Source organism: Panulirus ornatus, chromosome 1 (genome assembly GCF_036320965.1).
Source record: "Panulirus ornatus isolate Po-2019 chromosome 1, ASM3632096v1, whole genome shotgun sequence".
Classification (NCBI taxonomy): domain Eukaryota; kingdom Metazoa; phylum Arthropoda; class Malacostraca; order Decapoda; family Palinuridae; genus Panulirus; species Panulirus ornatus.
This window is the reverse complement of record NC_092224.1, coordinates 89,858,722-89,883,565: the sequence shown is the minus strand read 5'-3', so window position 1 is coordinate 89,883,565 and position 24,844 is coordinate 89,858,722. Positions and strand designations below refer to the sequence as shown.

Here is a 24,844-nt window from a genome sequence, read left to right as displayed (position 1 = left end):
TATACATATACCCCTGTGCATATTCATACTTGCAAGCATTCATCCAACCTGTCGCTACCCCACCCCACAGGAAACAGCATCACTACCCGGAAAAATATAGACAAAATGCCACATTTGTTCATCTGGAATACACCGAAACCACAGCTCCCAATCAACATATTTCAACCTTTTCATGGTATACCCAACTTTTCATAATCCCTGGTTCTGTCCACTGACAGCACATCGACCACGGTGTAACACATCGTTCCAATTCACTATTCCTTGTGCGCCTTTCACCCTACTGCAGGCGCCGATCGCTCAAAAAAAAAAAAAAAAAAAAAAATCTAACTACATTCTTCCACCTCCAATTTGATCTTCCTCTTCTTGTTCTCTTCACCTGACACATATATCCTGTCATTCTTTCCAAAACCTTTCAACACACCCTATTCTGCTCTCTCGACTACACTTATCAAACCTCTTGTCCTTTCTTTGCTTAATCAAGCCACCTTGCACCACATTGTCCTCATCATTCCTTTTCCAACACATCGACCCTCCTCCGAACAACCCCATGCCTCGCACCCCTTTGATATTGTTAGACTACCCATTTTCGCCATTGGATAACGTTCCCTTTCCACACATTCTTCATCGCTCTCGTAACCTTTGCCCCCTCCCCGACTCACTTCTAGCTTCACTCTTAGATCTAAAACATTTCACTCCTCCAATTTTTCGCCATTCAAATTCAAATCCCAATTAACCTGTCCCTCAACCTGTTGAACCTAATAACCTTGCTCGTAACATTTACTCAACTTTCACTCTTCCAAACCAAATCGCAACTTCTGCAGTTTCTCACTCGAATCAACCACCTGTACTATTATCGGCAAACAAGATTCGATTCCCATGCCCTCTCATCCCCCCCAAAATATTGCATACTCGCCCCTCCAGAACTTGCATTTACATACATACATACCAACCAACACAGTCACCCACGTTCTTAAGAAATTCAACTGCAATACCATCCAAACCCGCCACCTCGCCGGATTTCATCTTCCGCAAGGCTTTCACCACCTCTTCTCTCTTCACCAAACCACTCTTCCTAACTCTCACTTTACATACCACTACCACCATAACACACTACATCTGTCACTCAAACACACAACAAATCTTCAAAAAATTTAACTTCACTACCTGTTCTCCCACCACTCGCTACCCCTTCTAATCAGCCCACCTCCCACCTTTCTCATGCCACCACTGGTTTCCTAAATATATCCCATTCCTCACGTAAGGACAGGGATAAGTGGAGACTTTTGCCATGGCCATCCCTTGATGTGAGTTCCCAGAGGGAACATGCATCAAATAGACAAATTTCTTTCTTATAAGAGAAAAGGGGTTCAATACCTGCAAAAATAGCTATGAGTTCACAATGCTAGGGATCCCATGCTGTTCTAGCTGTCTGCTCTAGCCTAGATGTGTTCAATGCAGCTAGTAATAAACTGCCTCGTGGGGAAGAGGAATCTATGGTCTCAAAGTTGTAGTATTTTGCATGATCTTTTCTGCACCATTTTTTGTAACCCATCGAGTTTGACGAGGTAAGTTTACAATTTCCCCATATATATATATATATATAGGTCGTTGGGAGTCGAGTGTCTCACCATTAAGAAAACCCAAGTATTATATTTCCTAATAATCAATGGTAACGGAAAATGAAACCCAACTACATGTTTAGATTTTATACTTCTGAAGCATTTAATACTTTGTTACTTGACAAACTACAATGCATAATATTCAATTATAAAAACTGGCATTCCAGAATTTAAAAACTAAAAATTAATAAAACTAAACAGGAATATGAATAATGATAGTCTCAAGGTACAAACCATACTTTTAACCTAGAATACATCCACAATTCCAAGATAACACTAATTAGCATGCTACCTGTATTTCTACATATCCATAACATTATTTCAAGTATTAAACATATTACACCTATCACACCAAATACAATATAAATGGATGCCTTTTATGCTTACCATTAGTTTGATAATGCCAAACTGAAGAAAAGAAAAAACTACCTTGTGGTAAGGTTGTTAATTGCTAGCTAGCAAATGCATGTGTATGGGACACTAAAAGATACAGGTGACTTGTGGAGATCACTTCAGAAATGTTGGTCAATGTCATCTACATAAAAACTGCAGGGGTTGTCCTTTTATGTTATCAAATTAGGCAGGTGTCTGAAAAGTAGACTCTATACCATACAATCCTTGGATTGCTTCCTTGGCCAAGAAGAATTTTGCTTTCTTCACATTCGGTCCTGGAATATCAAAATGTTTCAAATATCAATACCAATGAACAATTACATCTAATCATTTAACACCCTAAACCATAAATTTCTGTTATCACTTAACTAGCTGTGTGTCCTGTTTAGGTCCCCTTAAAACTGATGCAATCCTCATTTTTCACTCATGATCTTTGCATCTCCCATATGTATGTTAGGGTACAAATTCCATATATCACTGATGAGAGTGGCAGATATAGGGTGTTTAGGTTGGAGTGGTATGTGAAGTCATAGACAGTTATTTGGTGAGAGAAGTGGTGGAAGCCATGAGGAACATAAGTGGCACTGCAGCTGAATTATATCAAGAAAGAGGTGTGACTTGTTGACTGGTTTGTAAGGATTTTCAATGAGCGCATATGGATATGATAAGGTGCCTGAGAATTAGTAGCATGCACATATAGTGCCACTGTATAAAGGCAAGGGAAAAAAGTGTGTCCAAACTACAAAGGTAAAGGTTTGTTGATCATATCTGCTAAGTTGTATGGGAGCGTACTGAATGAGTCTGAAGGCATGAACAAGCATCAGACTGGGAGGAGCACCGATTCCAGAAATGGTAGAGGATGAGTGGATCAGGTGTTAGCTTTGAAGAACGAGAAATACAGAAAAATGGATTAATTTATATGTGGCATTTATGGGTCATGAGAAAGCATATGAGAGGGTTGATAGAGATGCTTTGAGGAAGGTCTTACGAACATTCATGATAAGCAATTTCCACGAGTGATGTAGGTTTCAAAACTGGACTAAGCCCTAGAGGAAAAAGATCCTCATTTGACTCTTCTCTAATACTTCTTTAGTTAATTAATACAATAGGGCAAGATTTCAGGCACCTATCCAACCCTTCTTAGTCACCTTCTACAACATTAACGAGATACATTGTCAAAATGCTTTCTCATATCTGGAGGGATAATACATAATGCCCTTGACCATACAAAAAACTTCTCATATTTCTACACTACACATTACTTAAAAAATTTCTTCCATATTTATGTGGGACTGCTGAACTGATGAAAGGCAAGCCTGGCAGGCTGCAGAGATCCTCATTCATAATGTACAACAGGGTAAGATTTCAGGCCCCACTCCAACCCTTTTTAGTTACCTTCTACAACATTAATGAGATACATTGTCAGTATTCTTTCTCCCATATCCAGAGGGATAATATGTAATGCCCTTAACCATACAACAAAAATCAAAATCATCTCATATTTCTGCACTACACTAAAAAAAAATCTTCCTCCATATTTATGAGGGACTGCTGAACTGATGAAAGGCAAGCCTGGGAGGCAGCAGAGATCCTCATTAGCCATGTAAGGAATCAATTAGTGTTCCAGAATTCCAGTATTAAGCAAGGTAGGAAGAGAAACAGAAAAGGCCTCACTGACTCGATCATTATCTAGCCATCAGTGTAACGCATCAAAACCACAGCCCCATCCATAACCTATTATGAAACACACAATCAAAGCCCCACTATCCACAACCTATTTATATATCCAACACCCATACCCCCTGGGAACATTCATTAAAGGGGTGGCCATACCAAAAGTCTCACCATTTATCCCTGTACTTGCATGCCTCCCTCACATACATACACCATCCATTCTTTCACTATTTCACTCACTCCAGTACTCGTCCACTATTTCCCTGTCACAAGTGGTCTACCTCTCACACCAACCTTGTAAACTCTACCTTGCATTCTTACCACATGCCCAAAACACCTCAAAGTATTGTTTCAAACAAACTACCACTATAATTCATTCCCTGCCATACGACATCTCTCCAACCTCATCATTTCTTTCCTTATCTAGTCGTATCACATGCTCCTCAGAAAGGGCTCATTTCTACACCCTGGTTTCTTACCTCTGACTCATTCCACGTCCATGTTTTGGCTGCATAGATCAGGTTTGAAAGGACTATGATGTCCCTTAATTCCTTCTTCACTTTTATACATACACCATTAACCCTCAGTATCTATTAGGTACCCAAAGACCTACTCTGTTCTTCTCTCTCCCCAAATATTAAATTTACCAAAAATGGGTGTTTGAAGGTACAGTAGTTCCAACAATAACATATGGTTGCAAGACATGGGGTACAGAGGACGGTGGATGTTTTGGAAATGAAATGTTTGAGGACAATATGTGGCGAGAGATGGTTTGATAAAGTAATGAAGAGGTACGAGATGTGTGGTAAAAAAAAAAAAAGTGCATTGTTGTGAAAGCAGAAAAGGGCATGTTGAAATGGTTTGGACATAAGAAGAGAATGATTGAGGAAAGGTTGACAAAGAGCATATACGTGTCGGGTAGACGGAAGAAGCAGGAGACCAAATTGGAGGTGGAACAATGAAGTGAAAGATTTCGAGCAATTGGAGACTGATCATGCAGGAGGGTGAGAGGCATGCTAGGAATAAATTGGAACTATGTGGTATACCAGGATCAACATGCTGTCAATGGACTAAACCAGGGCATGTGAAACATCTGGGGTAAACCATGTAAAGGTGTGCGGAGCCTGGATGTGGATAGGGAGCTGTGGTTTCGGTGTATTACACAAGAGATATAGACTGTGAATGTGGCTTTTCATGTGTTTTCCTGGCACTGCCTCACTCACTGACATGGGGTGGAATGCCATTTCCTGTGTGGCAAGGTGGTGCTGGGAATGGATGAAGGCAAGCAAGTATGAGTATGTATATGTGTATACATGTATATATATGTATGTATACACTGATACATACATGTATGTACATACAAGTGGATGGGTCGTTCATTGTTTCCTGGTGCTACCTCAATGACACGGAAAATGGCTATCAAATAAATTAATTTTCCAAAAGAAGGAACTGAGAAAGATATTCCTTCTAAGGCTTGATCCTTTGTTCTTAAAGCTCCTTGCTAATGCAGGAAATGGCAAATATGTATGAAAAAAATATCTATTACTATCATTATCATGCTTAATTGGGGTTTCCAGCATCAGCGATGTAGTGCCAGGAAACATACGAAGAATGGCCTATTCACTCATACACAAACACCCATACATGCATGTATACATACATATACAGACATGTACATATATACATGTAAATATTCATGCTTGCCTTCATCCATTCCTGGTGCTATCCCACCCCACAGGAAACAGCATCACTACCCCGTTTCGGCAAGGAAGCATAAGGAAATAACAAAGAGAGGCCACATTCGTGGCCTCTCTGTTATTTCCTGAGAGGCTACTCAGTCTCTAGCTGTCATGTGTAATGCATCAAAACCACAGTTCCCTATCCACATCCAGGCCCCACACACCTTTCCATGGGTTACCTTAAAACGTTTCACATGCCCTAGTTCAGTCCATTAACAACATGTCAACCCTAGTATACCATATCATTCCAATTCACTCTTTTCCTTGCATGCCTCTCACCCTCATGTATCTTCAGGCCCCAACTGCTCAAAATCTTTTTCACTCCATTCCTCCACCTCTAATTTGGTCTCCCACTTCCCCTTGTTCCCCCACCCTGACACACATCCTCCTTGTCAATCTTTCTTCACTCAAGAGCTGGGAACATCATGCTGCTTAAGTGTTCCTTTCAATCCAGCACTTTACTTTTATCATGCTCTTTAATAATCAATCATCAAAAGTGAGAAATGTCAAACTTTACTATGTTTTTCTGCAGGCATCATCCATGGGTGCTTATTTTCATTTTTCTTCCCCTAACAATCAGATGGTTTAATAAATAACAGAACCTGAGAGAGAGAGCTTTTTGGTCTTCTTTAAGAAAGAAATAGTAGTAAACAGACCAATTACTATTTCCATATTTTGCTGGAAAATTGAATTTTCAGAAGCGTTTTCCATTGTACAGCCAATGGGTTAAAGAAAATGCGAGTGCTACATTCAAGGAGCACATCGACATGACAGAAGCATGATGAGTGATATGATGAAATCTACATCAAGGCAGATATAACTGAAAATGCTTGATGTAAAAAAGAAAAATTAAATAACTAAGTTGGAATTCATTAACACTGAAAGAACTCTTAACTCTATTTCCTAGTGAAGGAAGATACATAAGCAATGCATAACAGCAAAGAAAGGTCATCAACAGTAATGTCTGATAACACATGCAGTACCCTTTGTAATGCAACTTTTCCTCCTCTCTTTCAAACTAATCAATCTACTGCTAACTGTATAAATGATACATCCACTCCTTTTGTCAAATCATTTACCTCCTAATTAACTTCGAACAATTCATTTAGTTCCTCCCCTCATTTCCTACTTCCACTACTAAACCCATGCCATCCAATCTTTTTGCACAGGGTCTTGAGTACTTTCCCAGCTCCCAAAGGTAAGGCATGTGGCCCCTTGCTTCCCACAATTCCTAAGGAATTAAGCATCTAAGTTAGCGTACATACTTTCTAATAACCAAGACTAGCTCACTAGAAGCATATCTTGATCTAACCTATTCCTTTGAGACAACTGTTCTAACCATTCTAAATGCTGCCCTATTGCTCTCACTTCTACCTGTGACTAACTCCTTGGAATCCCATCACCTCTCTCTTCACTGTAGGAAGTCCCCCAGAGAACTCATGCCCTATGTGACACCTCTGATGCTCCTCCTCTTTAGGATTTCGGTGTAATTTTTGCCATTGCCCCTTGCACTAATAAAGCATATGACAGGATACAGCACAAGCCTTTGCTTAACAAACTGATGTTTTTTCCCACCTTTCTGTTCTCTGCTGTAGAGTTCTCAAACCAATCCATTAAGAGTAGCTACTGATGGAGAAACTTCTCTTTCTAATCTTACCTAGAGCACTGTAAGTCAAGTCCTATTTCCTATTTCCCACACCCTAAAAACACCATCTCATGTTTTAACCATGTGTGTTTTAACCATCAATCACTTGTCCTGATGACTGCACTTTACACACTCCTCACTTTCTCTACCATCATTCACTTTCTTGCAATAAACAAACTCCTCTCTCAGCGTGGACCTGAGGAGAATCTCAGGATGGGGAAGCAATACCATGGTTAAATGCCATAGGTCTATGGTGAAACCTCTCATTCTATGTATATCTCTCCAAGTGCCACTCATTTCCCTCAGCAACACTTTCACACTTGTAACAAAAATTACGAGCATAACCATATTTTCTACACTATCCTAATAACAAAAATAATTTGCATCCAAAAACTGCTTTCCAAAAACTATGCTGATAAAGAGTCATCAAACAAAAAAAGAAAAAAACTTACCCTCCCCAGTAAACTCCTTTCCATCAAGTTCGACAGACACAGTAAAGAATGGCTTGCTTTCATGTGAAGTCTGATTAACATTGTACTGCAGGCCAGGCTTCATCTGATGCAGAACCATAACAGGATGCATGTTGGCAGCATTTTCAGGAACCTGTTTGGCAGGATTTGGCACTTTAACAGGATCTGTTGCCGGTAAAGACGAATTTGCCTCTTGCTGGAATAAAAAAAAAAAAAAAAAAAATCTAAAAACTGGTGCTCCCAATTTAGGCAAAATCCATCGCATTCCCTGATACTATATCATATCCAGCTTATGTCCAAACAATGGTTTAACTTAATCACAATTATATTCACTCATGAACTCCATGAAAACCCCCAGTCCAACCTTTCCATCTGCGACAGGAGCAATGGTTGTACGGCCTCCCAGGTGAGCAGTGATTGCTTCAGTAAATGCTGTTGCCTGAGGAGGCTCTTCCTTGACAGCTGAATTAGCTCCCATATTCTGATTTAAGAATGCTTGGAATCCTGTAATGTGAAAAGCAACTAGTTCCTATGATAACATGAGCAATCAGATACAACTAGTACTTCAGCTAAAGAAGTTCCAGAAGACCTTGCTGTGGCAGTCCTAATATCCAATGACCTGTGTCTGCAATGCATTCTAGGACATTATATAAAAAAATTATTATGATTCACTAGAACTAGTACAATGATATACAATGCAACTACATGAAACTTTATTCTTTTTTTTAAACTAGTTCACAATTTCCCACTAGCAAGGTAGTGCAAAGAACACACTGAAGAAAGACCTCATTTTCCCACACTTTTTCTCAAGTAATCACGTGTAGCACACCAAAACCTCTATCCACTATCTACAACCATGCACAACAGACCTTAGATTTCCCCTTCTCCTTATGCCCTGGTTCAGTCCACTGACAGCACATCATCCCATGTATACCACATCACTTCAATTCACTCTACCTAGTGCATGCCTTTCACCCTTTTACATTTTCAGACCCTAAGCACTCAAAATCCATTCCATTACATCCTTCAATTTCCCATTCCCTCTCTGCCTTTTTGTCCCCTCCACTTAACATATCCTCTTGTCGGCCTCTCCTCACCCATTCTCTTCTGTCCGAATCATTCCAGCTTCTTCTGCTTTCAACCATATCATTTCCATGATTTGGGAGCAGCTGGGTGAGTGTGTTAGTAGCTTTGATGCACAAGACCAGGTTACAGTGATGGGTGATTTGAATGCAATGGCGAGTAATGTGGCAGTTGAGGAAATAATTGGTGAACATGGGGTGTTCAGTGTTGTAAATGGAAATGAAGAGCTTGTAGATTTATGTGCTGAAAAAGGACTGGTGATTGGGAAACCCTGGTGTAAAAAGAGATATCTATTTATTTATCATTTTGCTTTGTCGCTGTCTCCCGCGTTAGCGAGGTACAGCAAGGAAACAGACGAACGAATGGCCCAACCCACCCACATACACGTACATACATACACATCCACACACGCAAATATACATACCTATACATCTCAATGTATACATATATATGCACACACAGACATATATATATATATATATATATATATATATATATATATATATATATATATATATATATATAATTCCCTGGGGATAGGGGAGAAAGAATACTTCCCACGTATTCCCTGCGTGTCGTAGAAGGCGACTAAAAGGGAAGGGAGCGGGGGGCTGGAAATCCTCCCCTCTCGTTTTTTTTTTTTTTCCAAAAGAAGGAACAGAGAAGAGGGCCAGGTGAGGATATTCCCTCAAAGGCCCAGTCCTCTGTTCTTAACGCTACCTCGCTATCGCGGGAAATAGCGAATAGTATGAAAAAAAAAAAAAAAAAAAAAAAAAAAAATATATATATATATATATATATATTTTTCTTTTTGCTTTGCCGCTGTCTCCCGCGTTTGCGAGGTAGCACAAGGAAACAGACGAAAGAAATGGCCCAACCCACCCCCATAAACATGTATATACATACGTCCACACAAGCAAATATACATACCTACACAGCTTTCCATGGTTTACCCCAGACGCTTCACATGCCCTGATTCAATCCACTGACAGCACGTCAACCCCGGTATACCACATCGATCCAATTCACTCTATTCCTTGCCCGCCTTTCACCCTCCTGCATGTTCAGGCCCCGATCACTCAAAATCTTTTTCACTCCATCTTTCCACCTCCAATTTGGTCTCCCACTTCTCCTCGTTCCCTCCACCTCTGACACATATATCCTCTTGGTCAATCTTTCCTCGCTCATTCTCTCCATGTGCCCAAACCATTTCAAAACACCCTCTTCTGCTCTCTCAACAACGCTCTTTTTATTTCCACACATCTCTCTTACCCTTACGTTACTTACTCGATCAAACCACCTCACACCACACATTGTCCTCAAACATATCATTTCCAGCACATCCATCCTCCTGCGCACAACTCTATCCATAGCCCACGCCTCGCAACCATACAACATTGTTGGAACCACTATTCCTTTAAACATACCCATTTTTGCTTTCCGAGATAATGTTCTCGACTTCCACACATTTTTCAAGGCTCCCATGATTTTCGCCCCCTCCCCCACCCTATGATCCACTTCCGCTTCCATGGTTCCATCCGCTGCCAGATCCACTCCCAGATATCTAAAACACTTTACTTCCTCCAGTTTTTCTCCACTCAAACTCACCTCCCAATTGACTTGACCCTCAACCCTACTGTACCTAATAACCTTCCTCTTATTCACATTTACTCTTAACTTTCTTCTTTCACACACTTTACCAAACTCAGTCACCAGCTTCTGCAGTTTCTCACATGAATCAGCCACCAGCGCTGTATCATCAGCGAACAACAACTGACTCACTTCCCAAGCTCTCTCATCCCCAACAGACTTCATACTTGCCCCTCCTTCCAAAACTCTTGCATTCACCTCCCTAACAACCCCATCCATAAACAAATTAAACAACCATGGAGACATCACACACCCCTGCCGCAAACCTACATTCACTGAGAACCAATCACTTTCCTCTCTTTCTACACATACAATGCCTTACATCCTCGATAAAAACTTTTCACTGCTTCTAACAACTTGCCTCCCACACCATATATTCTTAATACCTTCCACGGAGCATCTCTATCAACTCTATCATATGCCTTCTCCAGATCCATAAATGCTACATACAAATGGAAGTAAGGGGAGTGGGGGAGGAATGGGATGTATTTAGGGAATCAGTGATGGATCGCGCAAAAGATGCTTGTGGCATGAGAAGAGTGGGAGGTGGGTTGATTAGAAAAAGTAGTGAGTGGTGGGATGAAGTAAGATTATTAGTGAAAGTGAAGAGAGAGGCATTTGGATGATTTTTGCAGGGAAAAAATGCAATCGAGTGGGAGATGTATAAAAGAAAGAGACAGGAGGTCAAGAGAAAGGTGCAAGAGGGCAAATGAGAGTTGGAGTGAGAGAGTATCATTAAATTTTAGGGAGAATAAAAAGATGTTCTGGAAGGAGGTAAATAAAGTGCGTAAGACAAGGGAGCAAATGGGAACTTCAGTGAAGGGCGCAAATGGGGAGGTGATAACAAATAGTGGTGATGTGAGAAGGAGATGGAGTGAGTATTTTGAAGGTTTGTTCATAGAGTGGCAGATATAGGGTGTTTTGGTCGAGGTGGTGTGCAAAGTGTGAGGGTTAGGGATAATGATTTGGTAAACAGAGAAGAGGTAGTAAAAGCTTTGCGGAAGATGAAAGCCGGCAAGGCAGCAGGTTTGGATGGTATTGCAGTGGAATTTATTAAAAAAGGGGGTGACTGTATTATTGACTGGTTAGTAAGGTTATTTAATGTATGTATGACTCATGGTGAGGTGCCTGAGGATTGGCGGAATGCGTGCATAGTGCCATTGTACAAAGGCAAAGGGGATAAGAGTGAGTGCTCAAATTACAGAGGTATAAGTTTGTTGAATATTCCTGGTAAATTATATGGGAGGGTATTGATTGAGAGGGTGAAGGCATGTACAGAGCATCAGATTGGGGAAGAGCAGTGTGGTTTCAGAAGTGGTAGAGGATGTGTGGATCAGGTGTTTGCTATGAAGAATGTATGTGAGAAATACTTAGAAAAGCAAATGGATTTGTATGTAGCATTTATGGATCTGGAGAAGGCATATGATAGAGTTGATAGAGATGCTCTGTGGAAGGTATTAAGAATATATGGTGTGGGAGGCAAGTTGTTAGAAGCAGTGAAAAGTTTTTATCGAGGATGTAAGGCATGTGTACGTGTAGGAAGAGAGGAAAGTGATTAGTTCTCAGTGAATGTAGGTTTGCAGCAGGGGTGTGTGATGTCTCCATGGTTGTTTAATTTGTCTATGGATGGGGTTGTTAGGGAGGTGAATGCAAGAGTTTTGGAAAGAGGGGCAAGTATGAAGTCTGTTGTGGATGAGAGAGCTTGGGAAGTGAGTCAGTTGTTGTTCGCTGATGATACAGCGCTGGTGGCTGATTCATGTGAGAAACTGCAGAAGCTGGTGACTGAGTTTGGTAAAGTGTGTGAAAGAAGAAAGTTAAGAGTAAATGTGAATAAGAGGAAGGTAATTAGGTACTGTACGGTTGAGGGTCAAGTCAATTAGGAGGTAAGTTTGAATGGAGAAAAACTGGAGGAAGTAAAGTGTTTTAGATATCTGGGAGTGGATCTGGCAGCGGATGGAACCATGGAAGCGGAAGTGGATCATAGGGTGGGGGAGGGGGCAAAAATTCTGGGAGCCTTGAAGAATGTGTGGAAGTTGAGAACATTATCTCGGAAAGCAAAAATGGGTATGTTTGAAGGAATAGTGGTTCCAACAATGTTGTATGGTTGCGAGGCGTGGGCTATGGATAGAGTTGTGCGCAGGAGGATGGATGTGCTGGCAATGAGATGTTTGAGGACAATGTGTGGCGTGAGGTGGTTTGATCAAGTAAGTTACGTAAGGGTAAGAGAGGTGTGTGGAAATAAAAAGAGCGTGGTTGAGAGAGCAGAAGAGGGTGTTTTGAAATGGTTTGGGCACATGGGGAGAATGAGTGAGGAAATATTGACCAAGAGGATATATGTGTCGGAGGTGGAGGGGACGAGGAGAAGTGGGAGACCAAATTGGAGGTGGAAAGATGGGGTGAAAAAGATTTTGTGTGATCGGGGCCTGAACATGCAGGAGGGTGAAAGGAGGGCAAGGAATAGAGTGAATTGGATCGATGTGGTATACCGGGGTTGACGTGCTGTCAGTGGATTGAATCAGGGCACATGAAGCGTCTGGGGTAAACCATGGAAAGCTGTGTAGGTATGTATAGTTGCGTGTGTGGACCTATGTATATACATGTGTATGGGGGTGGGTTGGGCCATTTCTTTCATCTGTTTCCTTGCGCTACCTCGCAAACGCGGGAGACAGCGACAAAGCAAAAAAAAAAATATATATATATGTATACATTGATATGTATAGGTATGTATATACATGTGTATGTGGGTGGGTCAGGCCATTCTTTCATCTGTTTCCTAGCGCTACCTCGCTAACGCGGGAGAGAGCAACAAAGTTTTTTTTTTTTCTTTTTGCTTTGTCGCTGTCTCCCGCGTTTGCGAGGTAGCGCAAGGAAACAGACGAGAAATGGCCCAACCCACCCCCATACACATGTATATACAAACGTCCACACACGCAAATATACATACCTACACAGCTTTCCATGGTTTACCCCAGACGTTTCACATGCCCTGATTCAATCCACTGACAGCACGTCAACCCCAGTATACCACATCACTCCAATTCACTCTATTCCTTGCCCTCCTTTCACCCTCCTGCATGTTCAGGCCCCGATCACACAAAATCTTTTTCACTCCATCTTTCCACCTCCAATTTGGTCTCCCTCTTCTCCTCGTTCCCTCCACCTCCGACACATATATCCTCTTGGTCAACCTTTCCTCACTCATTCTCTCCATGTGCCCAAACCATTTCAAAACACCCTCTTCTGCTCTCTCAACCACGCTCTTTTTATTTCCACACATCTCTCTTACCCTTACGTTACTTACTTGATCAAACCACCTCAAACCACACATTGTCCTCAAACATCTCATTTCCAGCACATCCATCCTCCTGCGCACAACTCTATCCATAGCCCACGCCTCGCAACCATACAACATTGTTGGAACCACTATTCCTTCAAACATACCCATTTTTGCTTTCCGAGATAATGTTCTCAACTTCCACACATTCTTCAAGGCTCCCAGAATTTTTGCCCCCTCCCCCACCCTATGATCCACTTCCGCTTCCATGGTTCCATCCGCTGCCAGATCCACTCCCAGATATCTAAAACACTTTACTTCCTCCAGTTTTTCTCCATTCAAACTTACCTCCTAATTGACTTGACCCTCAACCGTACAGTACCTAATTACCTTCCTCTTATTCACATTTACTCTTAACTTTCTTCTTTCACACACTTTACCAAACTCAGTCACCAGCTTCTGCAGTTTCTCACATGAATCAGCCACCAGCGCTGTATCATCAGCGAACAACAACTGACTCACTTCCCAAGCTCTCTCATCCACAACAGACTTCATACTTGCCCCTCTTTCCAAAACTCTTGCATTCACCTCCCTAACAACCCCATCCATAAACAAATTAAACAACCATGGAGACATCACACACCCCTGCCGCAAACCTACATTCACTGAGAACCAATCACTTTCCTCTCTTCCTACACGTACACATGCCTTACATCCTCGATAAAAACTTTTCACTGCTTCTAACAACGTGCCTCCCACACCATATATTCTTAATACCTTCCACAGAGCATCTCTATCAACTCTATCATATCAAATTTTAGGGAGAATAAAAAGATGTTCTGGAAGGAGGTAAATAAAGTGCGTAAGACAAGGGAGCAAATGGGAACTTCAGTGAAGGGCACAAATGGGGAGGTGATAACAAGTAGTGGTGATGTGAGAAGGAGATGGAGTGAGTATTTTCAAGGTTTGTTGAATGTGTTTGATGATAGAGTGGCAGATATAGGGTGTTTTGGTCGAGGTGGTGTGCAAAGTGAGAGGGTTAGGGAAAATGATTTGGTAAACAGAGAAGAGGTAGTAAAAGCTTTGCGGAAGATGAAAGCCGGCAAGGCAGCAGGTTTGGATGGTATTGCAGTGGAATTTATTAAAAAAGGGGGTGACTGTATTGTTGACTGGTTGGTAAGGTTATTTAATGTGTGTATGACTCATGGTGAGGTGCCGGAGGATTGGCGGAATGCGTGCATAGTGCCATTGTACAAAGGCAAAGGGGATAAGAGTGAGTGCTCAAATTACAGAGGTATAAGTTTGTTGAGTGGAAGTGTGTGGAAGAAGAAAGTTAAGAGTAAATGTGAATAAGAGCAAGGTTATTAGGTACAGTAGGGTAGAGGGTCAAGTCAACTGGGAGGTGAGTTTGAATGGAGAAAAACTGGAGGAAGTGAAGTGTTTTAGATATCTGGGAGTGGATCTGGCAGCGGATGGAACCATGGAAGTGGAAGTGGATCATAGGGTGGGGGAGGGGGCGAAAATCCTGGGGGCCTTGAAGAATGTGTGGAAGTCGAGAACATTATCTCGGAAAGCAAAAATGGGTATGTTTGAAGGAATAGTGGTTCCAACAATGTTGTATGGTTGCGAGGCGTGGGCTATGGATAGAGTTGTGCGCAGGAGGATGGATGTGCTGGAAATGAGATGTTTGAGGACAATGTGTGGTGTGAGGTGGTTTGATCGAGTGAGTAACGTATGGGTAAAAGAGATGTGTGGAAATAAAAAGAGCGTGGTTGAGAGAGCAGAAGAGGGTGTTTTGAAGTGGTTTGGGCACATGGAGAGGATGAGTGAGGAAAGATTGACCAAGAGGATATATGTGTCGGAGGTGGAGGGAACAAGGAGAAGAGGGAGACCAAATTGGAGGTGGAAAGATGGAGTGAAAAAGATTTTGTGTGATCGGGGCCTGAACATGCAGGAGGGTGAAAGGAGGGCAAGGAATAGAGTGAATTGGAGCGATGTGGTATACCGGGGTTGACGTGCTGTCAGTGGATTGAAGCAGGGCATGTGAAGCGTCTGGGGTAAACCATGGAAAGCTGTGTAGGTATGTATATTTGCGTGTGTGGACGTATGTATATACATGTGTATGGGGGGGGGGGGCCCATTTCTTTCGTCTGTTTCCTTGCGCTACCTCTCAAACGCGGGAGACGGCGACAAAGTATAAAAAAAAAAAAAAAAAAAAAAAAATAGTTTGAGTATTCCTGGTAAATTATATGGGAGAGTATTGATTGAGATGGTGAAGGCATGTACAGAGCATCAGATTGGGGAAGAGCAGTGTGGTTTCAGAAGTGGTAGAGGATGTGGGGATCAGGTGTTTGCTTTGAAGAATGTATGTGAGAAATACTTACTTAGAAAAGCAACAAAGTATAATATATAAAATAAACTCTCGCTACATCATTATTTACTTAACCTTCCTCACACCATAAAGTGTCCTCAAACTTAATCTCCAACATTTATCCTCTTCGTACATTTTCATCTGTAGCCCATGCCTCGCATCCATTCACCTCCATCAGGACTTAAGATATAACAAACGGCCATTACTGCCCATAAAGTGACCTCTCCACACATTACTCAATGCTCCCAGAACGTTTGCCCCCTCACCCACTTTGAAAATCAACTCAGCTACCATCGTTACATTCAGTGCTATATCTAATCCAATGTGGTCTTACACACCACTTTCTTTTAAGTTTTCTCCATTCAAACTCAGACCCCAACTACCTAGTCTCTCTTCACTACTCAACCTAATAACCTTACTTTTATCAATTACTTTTAACTTTCTCTTTTCACATACTCTCCCAAACTCAAGACAACTTCTACAGTTTCTCACTTAAATCTGACACAGTAGTGTCATCAACAAATAAGTGATTCACCTGAATGGTTCCCCCTCACCCACAAAAGACTACATATTTGCCCCCACTCTCCAAGACCCTTGGACTAACCTTCCTCACCACCCAATCAATAAACAATTCAAAAAACCACGGTGACAATACACACCCTACCCATCTTCACACCCTCTCTACCAACTCAGACACATACACCTTAATTTCTTGATAGAAACACAAGTGCTAGCAGCTTTCCTCCCACACCAATCATCTTATTGTCATCTCCAGATCCTGTAATGCCACACAAACAATTTTTTCTTTCAACATGTCACAGATTCTTTGAAGCAAACAGAAGATCCATACATCCTCTACCACGCCTGAAACCTTATTGTTCCTCCCCAATCTAATACTTTTGTGCATGCCACCACCACCTCAATTACCACTCTTACATGTGAATTACCAAGTAAACTCACCATCTGCAAAGGGTCTTTTTATTCAAAAAGCTCTGCTGCCAGGCACATGAGGTACTCCAAGTACTATCAAGCATATGCAGTGAGATATACGGTATTTTGTGTTGCATTTTTCATGCAAACAATTGTGTAATCAGGATTTTCACCTATTATCTTGTACGAATTGCAAAGCTTCATTACTATACATGCTGGTACAGATCATGGACATGCCTCCTTGACAACTCCACATAGACTAACTAGTGAATGGAAAAAATTCTATCATTCGTTATGAATGCACAGGACGCCACTGACAGTATACACTGCTGTACTCTTCACCCAAAGCAAGAGGTAGCAAATTCAAGTTTTAATAGTGCGAAGCGTGAAGAAAGAAACAAACATTTCATATAACCTGTAAATGCAAATAAAGCACTTTCTTAAAGGGTTAAGAAAGCTTTGTACTAAACAGCTGGAGATTGGAAGAGAGCAAATAACATTGCTGTCTTTTGGCTCTTCCAAGCACTACCTTGCTAAAGCATGAAACAGCAAATAAGCATTATTAAAAAAGTAAAATTTCAATAGTTCCAGTAAGTTACTGGGTGTCAAAAGTTCATAACCTTAATATTCAAAATTTCAAGCAGCTTTTTTTGTTAAACTTACGTACGAATTCATCAACAATGGAAGGCACCGATTCTATTATGCTTGAATAATGTGCAAAATTTTACTTTCAAATATGAACAGATTCCATATAAGTTCGCAATCCAGTAAAACTCTCAAATCCTATCTCTTACAACACTAATGACCTAAAACCCACTGTTTAAGTGAAACATTAACAAATGTTACATAATGCTTCTTCCTTTTTCACTCTACAGATTAACTAGTTTGTCTTGGGAGATTTTCATCAACTCCTGAAAAGGAGGAGATGAAGGTGAAGGATATAAAGAGAAGATGGGTCTGTGTAAGAAAGGTTAAAGTCTATGTGCATTATAAGCTTATCATGAACTTAAGAGAAATGTTGGTTAGGATGCAAGTTTGAGTGGAAAAAACGTTTTAAGTGGAGTGGTTTTAATTGCCTGGAAATGAATGTGGCAACAGAAGGAACTATGAGAGCTGAAAAGCCACTGAGCAGATGTGGGAAAAGTCCCAAGAGTACAGAAGCGTGATGAAAGCAAGTTCACTATGTTCACAAAGATAGGGATGTTTGATGGTATAGTAGCCCTAATGTTGAATGGATATGAGAGTGAATGTGCTAGAAAAAAAATTTGCAGATATATGGTTGTAATATAAGTGAGGTTAAAAGAGCAGAAGAGGGTGTTTTGAAAAGGTTTGGACTTATAGAGAGAACGAGTGAAGAAAGATTGACAAAGAGGATATATGCGTCAGAGGTGAAGGGAACAAGCAGAAGCATATCAAATTGGAGGTGGAAGGAGGGAGTGAAAAATGGGAGAAAGTGTAGGGGACTGGACAGAACCTTGAGGGACACCATTGCTGGAGAAAAGGGGGGGAGGATGGTCCATCAACAACCAGAGAGATCGATCAGCAGGAAAGGAAGCCAGATATCATGGAGGAAAGTGAGGGAGGGAAGCCAAAAGAGGGGAGCTCTGAGACGAGACCACAAGGTCACACCCAGCGAAAAGCCTTAGATGTGGCAACTACATATGACTCCTCAAAATCTTTCAGGGATGATGACCAGACGTTAAGACAGTACAGAATATCAACAGTGGATCTCACCTTACAGAAGCCTTACTGGTGATCAGAAGAATAATGCAATTTTCAAGGTGTTTTAGGATATGTAAGCTAATGAGGGAACTTGCAGACTTTGGAAATGGTATATGTCAAAGCAATAGGAGGGGTTAGAACAGTCACCCTTCTTAGGAATGGGAAGTATCAAAGCATGCTTCCAGGGACAAGGAAAAGTTTTAGTTTTTCAACAAACAAGACAAGCAAGCACATATGAAAGTTTAGAGATACACTTGGTACACGGGGATGGATGCTATCAGGACCATAAGCCTTGCTTATGTCAAGAGAAAGAGGCATTTTCTGGGGATAAATGCTTCCATTCCCACAAGAATGACCTTCTCAATTCAGTGGAGACAGAAGCATCACCACGTATGAGACAGTAATTAACCAAAGTATGTCAAAAAAGAAGTTGCACAATTTATTAAAGTCAGCTTTGTTCAGGTGCCAGTATTTATGCTCAGAAGGGACTGCTGGAGGGGGAGGTGCCGTTAGAATAAATGCATTTACGAGTGTGATCATTTGAATCAATTGGGGGCAAGACCGCGAATTTACAAGATGGACTATGGATGAAAAACAAATTCAGAATATTAAGAAAGTGGTCACAGCGGTCAGGTATATGTGTACTGTGGTAATCATTTTTTCCGATTCACTATTGCTAGACTGATGCTACCAAACTAAACCATCTAGGTATACACAAAGCCCTGTACTCTTCCTAGAAAAGTACAAACAATGTAGATAAAGGCAAACACCCTACAGAATACTACATTAATAATAACCTGAACTGAAACTTGACTATAAGCAACATCACATGAAGCAGAAATGGGGACATGTATTAAAAATCAATACAGCCTTTGGAAGACATTATACTCTTACCTGGAGGAAGGGCAGTGCCATATGCCTGTGAAGGTGGTGGACACGTGCCAACTCGACCCTCACGCCAATCATTGAATAGTTTGTAAATAGCAAATGATGCAAGGGTGGCCCAAGGGGTCTTGTCCTCCTCTGCATTTTCAGTTGAAGTAACTGGTGGCTTTACGAAGCTAATGAGTGCTGCCTCAGCTGATGCTTGCTTTGCTAGCTGTTTAGATGACCCAAAACCACGGTATTTCTGACCATCAACCTGCCAAAAAAAATTCTTATATCACGGTTCTTAAAATATGTGGCACTATCTAATCTCTCTCATCAACATATCCATTACAGAGTATACAGTTTGTCACAAGTTGAAAATTTAAAAAATCAAATCTTTGATAACTGTCCAGTATCCAATCAATTACCTCCACAGATATACAGAATGGCTGGCCAACTCCTCCTTCCTGTTCAGTGTTATATGTTACTCCTGGTCGAAGTTCATTGAGACACATTACTGCATTCTTTGGCTGCACATATCTTCGGATCTTAAGATTCTTTGCTCCTGGTACCTTCTTTCTCTTGACCTTGACGCCTGCCACCACATATTAATTGAAAGGTCGCAACACACTTGCCATTGATATGAAAAACCAGCCTGCCCTAGCTTGCATAATAATATACAATACTAACCTGAGATCTTTAAGCAAAGTTAAGAGGTCATTAGGCAAAAAAATCATCTCCCCACAGTATGATCAGATTTGCATGCCAGATCATCACAAATTTTGATGGAATGACTAAGCAGGATTCAGTACCAGATGTACTTCCCACCTCAGTCAGACATCCATGACAAGTGTGGGCAACACTCTTCAATTAAAATCTCTGAAAATGTCTCTACGACTGTTAAGTATGCACCCAGCCTCATGCATGGTAGCCAGACAAGGACCTCTAGTAAATCCCTTTTTTGTATTTAGGACAAATCAATACAAATTTGACTGCCAAAAAGACAGAGTTACAACAGAATCCTTCACTGACTTTTCTGGAGTGCCACAATTAACTAGTGTCGTGAGGAGACATAACAGGACATGGGACCAAAGGTGACCTTGCACGGCCATCAAACTAGCCCGCTGTCAAAACAAAGAAGAGTGCCAATAAATATCATGAGAGAGAAATTAAAAAATAAATCCTTTAACAAGAAACCAATTCTTCCTCTTGAAAAACAATGCTGTTCAACACTGCTAACTTATTACAGCGACAAAGTCACCAATCAATACATACACAGAAAAACACATTTTAAGAAATTCAGAGATCTATAAAACATTACCTAAAATCAGACATCAACAAGAATATCCAGCAGTTACATCATGATGCTCTTGGTGCATTATCAATTACACCAACAGTACAAACCCTAAGAAAGCTGTTTAAATCATCACTTAAAAGAAACTTTAAAAATCAAAAAGAGAAATTACCATATAACCATTATAATTATTGATACCATTCAATGAAGTTCATATTAAGGTAGAGATATGAAATCTTTAAGTGTATTTAATCTAATTTGTATTTGAGATTACACTGAATTTTTAGTCTTACAACCTCTTAATGTTCACTTTACTTATTTCAAGACTAACGTAAACTTTAACTAAATACAAAAAGCTAAAATCTACATTAATTACAAACCTTCCCTACCTCCTAACTTCTCCCATGGCCGCTTCCTCGTTTCTTGTTGCTGTTCTCCCTCATGCATTGAGGTATCACTATCAGACACGTGCACCTGCAAATCATATTTGGTTAAATGCCAAAATAATTAGTTCACAGTTGTAAAAAAATTCCTATACCTTTAAAAACATTTTTGGTATTCATTATCAATTTCTCCTTAGTGTAATTAGTTGTACTTCACAAGGAGGGAGTTCTACATTTGTGAGGCCCCATCGAATATCCTTGACTACCATAAAACTTACTTGTTACCTGCATGTCATATTCTCATTTACTGTGTTCCATTAATCCATTAAAAAAGTACTTCCCATTATTTGTTACTCCTATAGAATTACTACACAAACCATTTATTTGTTATTAGTCTTCGGCTCAATTTTTGGTGTTTAATCTCTCTCTCTCTATCTCTCTCTCTATCTCTCTATATCTCTCTCTCTCTCTCTCTCTCTCTCTCTCTCCCAAGGTAGGCAAACTGAGGTCTTTTAGCCTTACTCTGTAACAGAGCTCTCTACATTCTGGTAAGATCTTTGCTGCTCTCGTCTCAATCTATATTAGCTTTGCACCTCTTTATATAGTGACCAACCTTAAGAAACTTTCTAGTTATGGCCTTAAGTCAAATGTGAAAAGCTCACTAATTGCATTAAACATGAAACTGAATGCTATTATACTTGCATCGAGACAGTTGATCTTAACTTTTCTCCAAAAATGGGGCTCTGGTGACAGGTTAGGGATTACAACTTAAGTTATACTACAAAGGAAGGGTGTTCTACACTCATGGGACCCCATCTCTCGAGCCTTTTATACCACACAAATTTCTGCATGCTGTATGCATTAATCATGTCTTCATTCATTTAATTCCAACCACCCATCCCCATGTGTGATTACTAATTGTATTCTAACTGGGAGGGCAAGTGCATTCCTCTGGACCTCCTCTTTGGCTATTTGTGATTCTTTAGGTGTGATGACCAAATTATCTACCTATCAATATCTGACACCTGTCCCTTTAAGAACTCCCTCAAGGTGGTGAACACAGCAACTCCCTCCTAACTGATGAACTTCAGTGCCACTTCTTGGCCTTTCCTGCCTTTCCCTTAACACATCACATGCAGATAGCAATTCTAGCACTGTAAGAAGCATTTTCTAGTTACGCCTTTATGAACAATAACTTAAATCAACAGTTCTCCTAAAATGGGGTTCTGGCAACACAGTAAGACAATGGTGACTCCAAAGTCCCTCTGACAGAAAAAATCCTGAAGCTTGTTTCTGCCAAGATAATCATACTGAGGCCTTATTTTCAAGTCTCTCATCCTTATTAACACTTGCTTGGGATGAAATTCATCAGAAATCTATTGTAACAACTTTGAAGTCTACCAAGTCCCCTTGCAAGCTTATTCACTTCCCTCATGACCTTTGCATCATCTGCAAACACGTTCTGGTAGGAGTCCACATCTTAAGGCAAGACATTTACAGAGAAGAAAAGTAATGGTCTGAGAACAGAAAAGACTCCTCTACCATGTATCCTCTATACCCACCCACTGAGATAATCTATTATCATATGAGTTTCCCCATTATTCTTGCCTGGTGACCCAGCTTCTTTATCTGCCTCCAGTGTGTTTTAGTGTCAAATGCTTTCTGGCTTACCAGATACAAAACATCCCACACAGCTGTTTTTCCTAGGAAAAGCTTACACTCTTGTATAACTAAGAGGTTTGGTACATGTGACCTTATCCAAAACCATGCTCTTTCACTTATACTATCTCCTCAGCAGAGTCTCTTCTATTAATTTTTTCCACAGCCTTACATGCCATACGTGTAAGTGATACTGGTCTACAGTTCAGCACCAACCTCCTTTCTTATGCACAGGTACAACTTTTACCCTTTTTCACTTCAGGGGCTAAGTGACTATCAAGTACCATTTTGAACAGTACGAAAAGTAGTTTATCTAGTGTATATGTTCATTTTCAGTATATGGTGAACTTTCATCAGGACCATGAGCCTTTCATAATATTTAATATTTATCAATTTTTCGCTCTCTCCTACATTAGCGAGGTAGCGCAAGGAAAAAGATTTAGTACTTTCGGAATTACCTTTTCTAGATATCTCCAACATTTCCAAATCCTCCTCCCATTCCAACTCACTGGCGTTGGCAAAAAACATCTATTCATTATCATCCTCTACAATTTTTTCACCTAACTTCCTTAGCTTGGTAAGTTGCTCCTTAACCAACTCTAAATGAATTTATGGAAAAGTCTAATTTTCCTGCCTTGTGTACAGTATTTTCAATATTTTTGTTCTTTATTTCTTTTCCTACTATTTTCATTCCTTGCTCTTGTATGCCTTGCAAATACTAGCTAGCTGGAGTGCATCTTTATCGTCACTAATGCAATTTCTAAACACCTTTGCTTTTCAAAATCTTTTTTTTATTAAATTGCACATTTCTAAGCTCCTTTTTCAAAATGTTTTATTAAACCATTCTTAACTCTCTCCAGCCATTCTCTTCCTCTTTGCTACCATTCCCCCAGTATCTGAGGCTTGAGATACCCATCCCTACTATTCTACTGTAAATTTCATAGAACCTCTTCCTACAGTACCATGGTTTATAGTTACTGAACCCATTTACCAATCAAAGCAGCCATACAGATTTAAGTAGTTTGCATGATCATATCTTTTCTTTGTGTCTAGTCTTACACCTGCTCTTTTAATGTTCTCATATACCACTTAAACTTAAGCATCACAGAATTTCTTCCAATTTGTGTATCAAAATATTCCTGATATCCAAGCTAGTATGTGTAAAAGTATGCTCTAACAATGAAAATGTTCAAATACCTCTAATCCTAGTGTGGTCCTAGACAAAAAATAGTCCTATATATACATGCTAAAAACTCCCTATGACGTTCTACCACCCTGATTATTAACAATGGTCTAGTATATCTCTATATACAAGAATTCCTCCAATATCAGTAATTCTTTTTTTTTTTGCTTTGTCGCTGTCTCCCGCGTTTGCGAGGTAGCGCAAGGAAACAGACGAAAGAAATGGCCCAACCCACCCCCATACACATGTATATACATACGTCCACACACGCAAATATACATACCTACACAGCTTTCCATGGTTTACCCCAGACGCTTCACATGCCCTGATTCAATCCACTGACAGCACGTCAACCCCGGTATACCACATCGATCCAATTCACTCTATTCCTTGCCCGCCTTTCACCCTCCTGCATGTTCAGGCCCCGATCACTCAAAATCTTTTTCACTCCATCTTTCCACCTCCAATTTGGTCTCCCACTTCTCCTCGTTCCCTCCACCTCCGACACATATATCCTCTTGGTCAATCTTTCCTCACTCATTCTCTCCATGTGCCCAAACCATTTCAAAAACACCCTCTTCTGCTCTCTCAACCACGCTCTTTTTACTTCCACACATCTCTCTTACCCTTACGTTACTTACTCGATCAAACCACCTCACACCACACATTGTCCTCAAACATCTCATTTCCAGCACATCCATCCTCCTGCGCACAACTCTATCCATAAACCACGCCTCGCAACCATACAACATTGTTGGAACCACTATTCCTTCAAACATACCAATTTTTGCTTTCCGAGATAATGTTCTCGACTTCCACACGTTCTTCAAGGCTCCCAGGATTTTCGCCCCCTCCCCCACCCTATGATCCACTTCCACTTCCATGGTT

At 40.6% G+C, this 24,844-nt stretch overlaps 1 protein-coding gene across 8 annotated transcripts in view; it reads right to left on the bottom strand.

Annotated features, from left to right (window-relative positions):
* Positions 1–1,691: 1,691 nt before the first annotated feature.
* The window catches only part of LOC139750797 (double-stranded RNA-specific editase 1-like), a 31,310-nt gene continuing 8,157 nt past the window's right edge, over positions 1,692–24,844 (bottom strand). Inside the window, exons 3-8 of one of the 8 annotated variants that reach the window (XM_071665550.1) lie at positions 21,112–21,205; positions 19,866–20,032; positions 19,465–19,711; positions 7,905–8,044; positions 7,523–7,736; positions 1,692–2,287 (exon numbers count right to left, since the gene is read on the bottom strand). In XM_071665550.1, coding sequence (XP_071521651.1) covers positions 2,196–2,287; positions 7,523–7,736; positions 7,905–8,044; positions 19,465–19,711; positions 19,866–20,032; positions 21,112–21,205 — 954 coding nt within the window. In that variant the 3' untranslated portion in view covers positions 1,692–2,195. The remainder of the gene's footprint in view (positions 2,288–7,522; positions 7,737–7,904; positions 8,045–19,464; positions 19,712–19,865; positions 20,033–21,111; positions 21,206–24,844) is intronic. The other 7 variants (XM_071665585.1, XM_071665567.1, XM_071665601.1 and 4 more) reach the window with 7 other exon arrangements.